Source organism: Dromaius novaehollandiae, unplaced genomic scaffold, assembly GCF_036370855.1.
Source record: "Dromaius novaehollandiae isolate bDroNov1 unplaced genomic scaffold, bDroNov1.hap1 HAP1_SCAFFOLD_27, whole genome shotgun sequence".
Classification (NCBI taxonomy): Eukaryota; Metazoa; Chordata; class Aves; order Casuariiformes; family Dromaiidae; genus Dromaius; species Dromaius novaehollandiae.
This window is the reverse complement of record NW_026991415.1, coordinates 4749619-4758992: the sequence shown is the minus strand read 5'-3', so window position 1 is coordinate 4758992 and position 9374 is coordinate 4749619. Positions and strand designations below refer to the sequence as shown.

Genomic DNA, 9374 nt, shown 5'->3' with positions numbered 1-9374 from the left:
TACCTGTGTTACTGTGACCTTTTAAAGGAGTCCCTAAAACATCTAGCCACACTCCCTTGACATTCCCTGCATGGTCAAGGAAGTGTAACTTCATTTTAGGGGACAACAGGGAGGAGGCTGATCTCACCCCCTGCCAGACCCTGTCAGTGCAGATGTCTCTGTCTGACCCAGTTGTCTGCACTTCTGTTTCTAGTCAAAGGAGGGAAATAAGTTGTCTCAACTGAGTTGTTTTGAGATACTTTTCCTAACGACAAGCTAAGGTCCCGTAGCAGCTGCCTCCAAAATCTCCAGCACCACGTGGGAACACAGCTATCCCAGGGTTTCTCAGGCAGCAGCAGCCTCTCTATGTGGTCAAATGAATCAAGCCCCAAAAGGAGAATCTAGTCATAAGCTGAAATCTTCTCCAAAAATAACTCAAGGTGATAACTGACAAAATTATATTCAACCTCTTGAAGGACTCCAGATGATGACTACTCGTCGTAACAACCCACCAACACCACCAGAGTGAAACTAGCAACTTTAGGACCCAGGGTAGCAGGGGAAGAGTGAGCGTAACACGAGGAAAGGGGTGGAAACTGAGAAGTATGTGTATAACAGTTAAAACTGTTATTATTGTAAGTATTATATTTCTCTTTCTAGAATAGTTAGATCTGGCTGGTAATGATTCTTGGATTAGACTGCTAAGACATTCTAAGTGGCAAAACACACACGTGAAACACACACGGACACAGACACACACACACACACGCATGACTCTATCTTAGGGCCAGATGGTCACTTCAGGGGTCCCAGGCAGGGCTAGGCCATGTCCCTGTAGTGTGGGCCCAGCCACTCTGCTCTGTAGGGGGACTGGCCTTAGCCTCAGACCCTGTTGGTCTGCACCACTGGACTTAGAGGATAAAGACTGCTCTCTGCAGTGTGCAGCAGTGTTGGTTTTAGTAGTGTGAAGGTACCCACTTCATAAATGGAATACACTTTCCCCACAACTCTCCCAAAGTATTTTTTTTTTCTTTGATGGAACAAACTGGTTCACTCTAAAAGAAAACCTGGGACTGAACCATTATGCATTTAGTGGGGACCAGGTTCAGGGAGAAGCCAAGGGGCTAAACGTTTTGAGAAAGTAGATGTGACATCACCTAAGCAAGTCTTTTGGTATCTCCCTCGTGGTACCAGAAGAAACTGTCATATTTCAAAAGTGACCCACCCATCAGTTCTGGACATCGACCTGAGGATGGAATACTTTTCCTTTGGAAGGGGCCTGTGTCTATTAATTACAGAGGGAAGCTCTGGGTGGGAGCCAGGTGCCCAGGCATAGACATCTGATTCTGTTCTAGACACCCTGAGGCATTGGAGACATCCCTAAAGGCTGTGAGAAATGACACAGAAGCTATGGGAATCCTGTGCCCTATGTACCAAGGTACCCCCTGTCCCCAGTAAGGAGACTGTTTCTTCTGTGGCCTCATCTCTTTGATGAGAGCAGCCTCCATGGCCACCAGCTACCTTCAAACGAGAGCTCTGTTCCCTCCTCCACTGTGTTGCTGAGTTTCTTCACACTGACCACTCTGTCTTATGCCTGCACTAGATGTACTGTCCCGAGAATACCCTCTGCTGGAAGCCATAAGAAACCTTCTTCATCTGCATGTCTCACACTGCCATAGTCAATATCGCGTATGCTAGCTCCATTTTTGGCTATGTGGGACCTGAACACAGCAAATCCTTTCCACTAATCAAAGCCTGAAAAAAGGGTTCAGCAGAGGGTTACCCCCATGGTGAGCAGACAAGCTGCTTTGCTGTAACCCCTCAGCAACTTTGCAGGTTCCTCTAAGAGAGTACATTCAGCAGAAGAATAATTTTAGGTGACATCCAGTAGACTAAGAAGACACAACTCCTTGAATGTTGGAACTTCTCCAGAAAATGGGAAGCTGGGACTGTCACCTCTGATTCACTGAGGCTACAGCGATATTGCTGTAGGTGACCGGGCTTGAGCTTTTGCTCAATTATAGTCAGCAGTTTAATTTCAGCAAATCTTCCAGATGAACCCAGTACAGATATTCCCCAATGCCAGACTAGAGGCAGAGGGCAAGACAGGGTGTTTGGGATCTAGGACTAACCGGAGCCCCAAGTTAAAATGCCAGTGCAAACATGGGGTATTGCCCACTACTGGGCTTCCCATTTTACTCCCTGTATAAAAACCACGTGCTATGCTCTGAGATGGGGTCTGGGGGGACAACACAGTTTGTGGAGAACCTCTGTTTCACCACTTAAAACCCATCATCTCCTCCTCCCACCCTTGCATTTTTGAGGCATCCTATTTATGGAGTCATCTGCTCTTTTCCTTTATATGTCTAAAACCAAATGCAAAGGTGGAGGGCAAAACATCAACATTTATTGCCTGTATTTTCCCTGGGCTTTCTTCTGTTAGACGTGTTCTTTGGTTTGAAAAAGAAATTAGCTACTAAATAAATTAGGAGATTTGAGATAGAAATAGGGAGTTTCATCTACATCACTGGAGGTGTCTGTGAGCAGCTGGAGCCCATACTCATTTTCCCTTGGCTCCCTATATAGTCAATGGAGATGAACAGAGAGCTCTAGAGGCTGGGTCCTCCCAGACTATAACCAGCATGTGAAAGAAGTGTTACCAGTCTCTTCCAGACACTCTTCTCTCTCTGCCCTGGCAATATGGGAGTATGCTAACTTGCTCAAACTGAAGCGCCCAACTTTTAGACACCTAAAATATAACCCTGCTTCATGTTTTCTTTGTTCCAGATGCTTCTTGTTTCAAATAACCTGAAGGACAGCCTTTAGGTTTTTCGCATGAGATGATTCCCCCCTCCCCTAAAGGGAAAGCCACTTCCAGTGACTGAAGGGAACCGTCATGAATTTCACTATTTAGAGTATTAAAAAAGGCAAGCTATACTTGTTCCCTATTTCCTCCCCTTTTCTGGAGAAAGAAGATGTGGAAGAAAGCAGGGGATTACAAAAGAGATACTCGATATTGACTTGTTTCGAAATCAACAGCCTCCCAGATGTTCTGAATCAAAAAAGGCAAGTACTGAAAAGTAGAAGGAATACCTTTCAAAATGCATATATAAAGGGATGGTCTGGCATCTGCAGATAACAGTAAGCATTTTTGCTGGGACAGTAGTTTGGCTTTTGAAACACAGATGTGATGGATGTTTGCAGTAAGTCAAAGTGAACTGGGAATTTCCAAGGCATGGCATGAAATAGTTCACAATCTCTTTAAAATATTGTGCTCTTGGGAAAGAATCCTTTGTGAGAGTTTGGAAAAGGTAGAAAGAAGACAGTAAAATCTCTGAGGACTGTAAATGTGAAACGGAGAAATCAGGGTGCAATGAATGGTTGAGAGGAATATTCTGTCTGTGTTACACAGGAAGCAAGCAAGGGAGCAAAGAAGGAAGGATACAGCCTCCTGTGCAGGCTGTGGAATTCTCACACTTGTTTCTTCCTGCTCCTCTCTCAGCAGGATGTACTGAAATTGGGCATGGGACCAGGAAATGGAACTGTAGTTGCTGAGTTCATCCTAGAGAGTTTCTCAGGGCTTCATCGAAGACTACAGCTGTTTCTCTCCCTGCTCCTTCTGCTCATATACCTGACAACTGTGATAGGGAACACAGCGATCATTTTCCTCGTGTGTGTGGATCACCGCCTGCAAACCCCCATGTACTTTTTCATCAGCAATCTGGCATTCCTGGAAATCTGGTTTACATCCTCCACAACTATCAAATTGTTGGTGATTCTGAGCTCTGGTAGAAGAACAATCTCCTTAAGCAGCTGCTTTGCCCAGTCCTATTTCTATTTTGCCCTGGGTTTTACAGAGATGGGTCTCCTTGTTGTCATGTCCTTTGACCGCTACGTTGCCATCTGCCAACCTTTGCATTATGCTGCTGTCGTGAAGTGGCAGCTCTGCACCCACCTCGTTGTGGCTGCTTGGGTCATAGGCTTCACACTCTCGAGTTACCGCCTGGTCCTGCTCTCAAAGCTGACGTTCTGTGGCCCAAACAAGATCCACCATTTTTTTTGTGACAACTCTCCCTTGTTCCAACTGTCCTGCTCTGACACCAGCCTGCTTTGGAAAGCAGACTCTCTTTTCATATCATTTGTAGTGCTGGGTTCCTTATGTTTAATCCTGGTGTCCTACATGTGCATCTTCCATTGTATTCTGCACATGCCATCAGCATCTGGGAGGAAGAAAGCTTTTGCTACATGTTCTTCCCATCTCATCACCTTAGCCATCGCGTATGGAAGCTGCATTGTTCTCTACGCACAGCCCTCAGAAGATGCTTCCTTGGAGACCAACAGAACTGTAGCTTTGCTGAACACTGTCCTGTACCCATTCTTAAATCCCTTCATCTATAGTCTCAGAAACAAGACTGTGAAACTGGCCTTGAAGGAAGCCATTGGCCGTGCAAAGGTTCGACTTCTCCCCCAGTCATGATGTTTCTCGAGATAGCAATTTTAATTATGTATCGTATAAAATATCATATACACACACAGATATGTAGCTACTAAATACAGGTGCCTCAGGAGATTTATTTTCACATTGGATTGTAGTAGTGAAAGGAAGAAGTGTGAATTGTGTGTCTTAGTCACAGGGGGTTATTATAAACAAAATCTGAAAAAAATTAATAAAATGCTGCAAATGTACTTCTTAGGACTGGGGCATAGACTGCCAGTGGGTGCTGACACAAGGAAGCTTTCATAAGCTTTCTCAGGAAATTTAGCTGAAAACTCTGGGGACAATGTCCCCGGACTGTTGAGAAAAGCTCAGAACATCTTCTCTCCCTGAATAACAGAAGATGCTAAGCACAAAAATTCAGCTCCAGCCTGGGTCCTTCTGCACTGCAGTGGAGGATGTGGTGGCCCTGGTCTTCCCATCCAGGCCTACAGCTCCACCAGCAACGTGGGTAGGTTAGGGTATGCAGGCAGACAACTAGGCTCTGGCTTGAGGTTGAGATAACTGACTAAATTGTCTACTACATATGTGCTTGAGTACATACATAGTAAAACTGGGACCAATGAGGAAAAAACTACTTAGTGACGGACTGTTTATTGCAAAGGGGATAAAGCTGGCGAAAGGGAGGGATCAGCTGGATTATGGAAGAAAAAGCATGGGAAAATGGAGGGAGAGGGAATAAAAGGGGCCAGTTTTGTGTAAGCAAGCTGCTGGCAAGTACACTTGCCTGGCCAAGCTGTGTGCCTGGTCACTGCGGTCTGTCTTAGCGTCGTATTAAATCCTATTCCTAGCTATTTTCTGGGTGAGCGTTCTCTGTTCTGTGTGAGTACATGTGTGGAAGGCTTGCAGCCCTCAAGGCAGCCAGCTGCCAGAGACACCCGTGCAAGGGTGCATGTGAGGTCTCCTGCAAGCTTTGAGTCTCATTAGCTGGTGAGCAAAAACAGGACCAGGCCATTTGTATGGTTCATGTTTATGAGTGCTGCTTGTGTCTCTGTGGTGCCTGTAAAGGTACTGTGCCCCTGGCTGAACTGACTTTTTGGTGGCCCACCATGTCTGTACAGCGTGTGTGTGTGTGCCTGTTGGAAGCACATGTGCAGCCTCACTGCTGGCAGGACCAGGGAGCAGAGAACCGCAGCAGTCTCCCATCCAGTGGACCAGGGAGGAGGAATCCCCTGGATCCAAAAGTCCACCAGGTTCAGCGTCCTTTAACAGTGCAGGCCTTGGAGGTGCTGCAGCTACTTGATCTTGATGTCAAGGTCCCTCTTCTCCATTACTTTGTGATCCCCAAAGGGGACAGCGATGACTATAGGCTTAGGCTTTGGGGTTGCAGCATGAAGGACCAGCTTTGGCACACATCTTTCTATTTCCCCACTATTAATCTAAGCAATACGAACACAGAGATTTTATAAGTGTTTGGGTCAGTGATCCCCTAGAGTCAAAGGGAGATTTTTTTTTTGTTGTTGGTCACACTTATCATCTGCCAACCTTTATTGTAAAAGTGGCTGGGTTTGGACGAGCAGTGCCGTATGCACTACCCTCCATTTTAAAGCTATCTTAGGAAAGTAGCACTATTTAGTCAATCTAAATAGCAGGGGCAATGATCACTGTTTTGCTGGCGGTCCATGAGCAGGACAGTCATGGTGAGCAAAACTTCATTGTCTGAGGATCTGCTGCACATTACTATATCCCTCTTCATCATATCCACGGGTTAAAAAAAACTGGGGGATTTTTAAACTAAATACCTATTGCAAATATCTCAAGACCTGTTTTCTCCTGTTACACAATGGCTATTACTCTTGTATTAAGAATGGCAGGAAGGTATTTGGGTTGAGAAATTCTTTTGAGCTCTGTCAGACATTGCACAAGCATCTCCATAGCTACATTATTGCCATTTCTGCCTGCTGCAAAACTGTGCAGATAGCATAGGCACAAGAATAAGGTGTCCTAACTGCAAGCTTATATGTAGGTCTGGGCCAGCACAAGGCCATGGCTATTAGACTTTAAATGGTTTGTCTATGATTTTGTGAGAGAGCTGCACAGTCTACATCGAAAAACATCTCAAATGTAAAAGCTGGGAATGCAGTTTGTGTCATGAAAAGATCTTGAATGTCAGCCAGCATCAGTGTTTCATGCCTGTGGTCAAACCCCCAGAAACAGGGAAGGGCTGTATTTTCTATGATATGTAACAAATACAGGAAACTGGAACAAATGTCCGAAATTATATTTCTTTCCTGGAGTTAGCACTAGAAGTAGCATGGGATGAAGAAGGGGTGGAAAGGAAACCTCAGTGAGAACGGGACATAAAAAGGGTTATGAGTCTCATGGACTTTCTGTGGCTGTTTATGAACACAAAGTTTCAGGGCTAACCCCCCCCGCGCCCCCCCCTGCCCACCAGCAGATAATGCCAAAAGCTGTGCTGGCCCCTTTGTTGTTAGTCTGCTTCTGAATAAATAAATAAATGAATAAATAAGGACCTAACACTAATCACCCAGGGTGTCATATGCATAGAAATCCCCAGCCTGAGTAGGCTTCATAGACTGTTGGGGACCAAGATAGAATGATGCTGTGTAAGACAGCAGAGAATCTTTAAGGCAGAAAGTAATGATGTGGTAACTATGATTTGTGGCCAGAATGTGTGCACGTGAGTTGCCAGTGATCATGTGCCTTCTTGTCTACGTGCCAGCAGACACGGTGTGCCCCCCTGCCTACGTGCCAGCAGCTGCGGTGGGGCTGTGCTGCTGGACTGTCCTGCCCACCTGCCGGGCATCAGGAGATGTCTTCCTACCTATCACAAGATGCCACAATGTCTAGGAGATACTTGGAAGAGTGGCTGAGCTTGATTGCTATATAATGGGCCATTCCTACCTCAGGTCTGTGTCGTTGTATGCCACAAACCACCTGGGACACTAGCTTTGCCACTAACATGGAGGCAGAGAAGCTCCTGAGCCCCTTACGGACAGAGGCTGGTCCAAAGTCCACCACCCCAATGGCACCAGGCCCCCAGGCATGCCTGCCTTGCTGCTGGGCACCCTCCAGCCCCAGGCAGGAGGTCTGTGGGGAACAGCGTGGGGTCTGCAGCCTGCAGCCCTGGCCACCCAACAGGTGTGGTGGGACCCCACTCCTCTAGGTCAGACTGGGCTCTCCTACATTTCCCTAGTCTGAAGACTGTGTTCCCCCCAGCTGGGAATACAGACAATCGGGGAGGGTCAACATGGGAAACACAATCTCTGTTCTGTGGTGTGAAGAGAGAGGGCAAGGCAGAAGGGGATCTGCTCATGCCTCGATTCCCTCCCTGCAGCCAGTACAGCCCTGCTGATGCCCTGTAACCCAAGAGCCCAGGAGGTGGGACTCCGATCTGCTCTGGCTCTAAAGATTTCTCAGCCCTTAAGACCCAGCATGCAAAGCACCAGTCTGGGGACACCTCAGCAGTCGAAGGGGCTGAATGCCTGGCATGTTCCTGAGAACTCTTCTGCATTCTCCTGCACTGGTTTGACTCCTGTTGCCTGTGGAGCAGAGACTCCTTTTGAGGATGAACTCACTCCCTGTGTGACTCTGAGGACAGGCTTGACCAGGCAGTACAAATGTAGCAAGGCCTCAACTGGACAACAGTGTCCCCTGCCCAGGACTCTACTTTCCAGCCCCTTCCTCCTGGAAGATTTGGGTTGGGAAGGACTGCTGGAGATCTCCAGGACCACAATCTTCTCTGAGATGGTCTAACTTTACAGTCAGATCAGGTTGGTAAGTGCTTTCTCTAGGAGAATTTTTAAAAATCTCTGGGCCCCTGTCCCAGTGCTGCTCAGCTATCATGGTTATTTCTTTTTTTTTTTTTGTTAAACTCTTTTGAAATTTGCTTTACTGAATCTTCTTGTTAACTCTTGTTCTTTCCTCCCCTTGGCCCCAGCCAGACCATCCCATCTACTTTGGCCAAGGACAATCACAGCCTCACCTCCAAGCACAGCCTTGCTGGGATCTCCAGGGGCTGTGCAGGTGGGCTGTGGTGGCCAGCTCCAAGCAGAGCTATGTATTGCAAGTCCCTACATGGTCTCAGAGGAGAGGGTATGGAGACATGACATGACCCAGGGCAGAGCCTGTGGGCTGACACCAGGGCAGAGCCGAGATCAGCAGGGGTGAGAACACAAGACCTCCAGCAGCTCCTCTCCCTGCCTGTGCAGTGAGTGACACACCCAGCAGTGCGCCTGAAACAGGACAGTGACACAGGATTGAAGGCCCCATGAGCTGCGTTACTGGGCTCCAACCACCTGTGCTGGGTCTGGGAGTCCTGGCAGCCTGTGCCGGTGGCTGCAGCCCTCGAGAAATCCCCGACTCTGCTAGCAGCAGTGAGTCCCCTCCAGGACTGTCGGGAGCTTCTGGAGTGTTGTGGCTCCTGTCTCCCTCCTGTCCCTGTGCTGGCCCAGCCCTGCTGCCCTCCGTGTGACCCCCATGGCCCCACTGTGCAGGCACCGCACAGGACAGGGTGCGTTCAGGGTGGGGAAATGTCCCCCCAGCATGGTTCCCATGACAGTCTTCGGCGCCCCGTCCCCCAAAGCTCTCCTGCTCTGCAGCCTCCCACCAGTCATCGGCCCCTGCCCAGCCCTGATCCTGTCCGCCCAGGGTTAGCAGAAGGCCATGCTCCACGGTCTGCTGGGGTCTGGGCCCAGGGAGAGAGGCCAAGTGGGATGGCCATTCCCCCCACACAGGTGCTGAGTCCAGCAGGCAGACGGAGCTGCTCACATTCAAAGATCACCCTTCACCAGGACCATGGGGAATGGCCAGTGCTGGAGATGGCTCGTACCATGGACTGGGTGTGTGAGGAGTTTCCTGGGACAGCTTCTCCTCCCTGTTCATGCAACAAGCAGCTGGGCTGGATCTTTGCCCTGAAGCACCCTGCTTGAGGTCTCCC

At 48.2% G+C, this 9374-nt stretch overlaps 1 protein-coding gene across 1 annotated transcript; it reads left to right on the top strand.

Annotated features, from left to right (window-relative positions):
• Positions 1-3673: 3673 nt before the first annotated feature.
• Positions 3674-4456, top strand: LOC135326337 (olfactory receptor 6E1-like; the record flags this gene model as incomplete). The annotated part of the gene is made up of 1 exon (XM_064504218.1): positions 3674-4456. A coding segment is annotated over one exon (783 nt), but the record flags the coding sequence as incomplete, so codon positions are not given.
• Positions 4457-9374: the final 4918 nt, after the last annotated feature.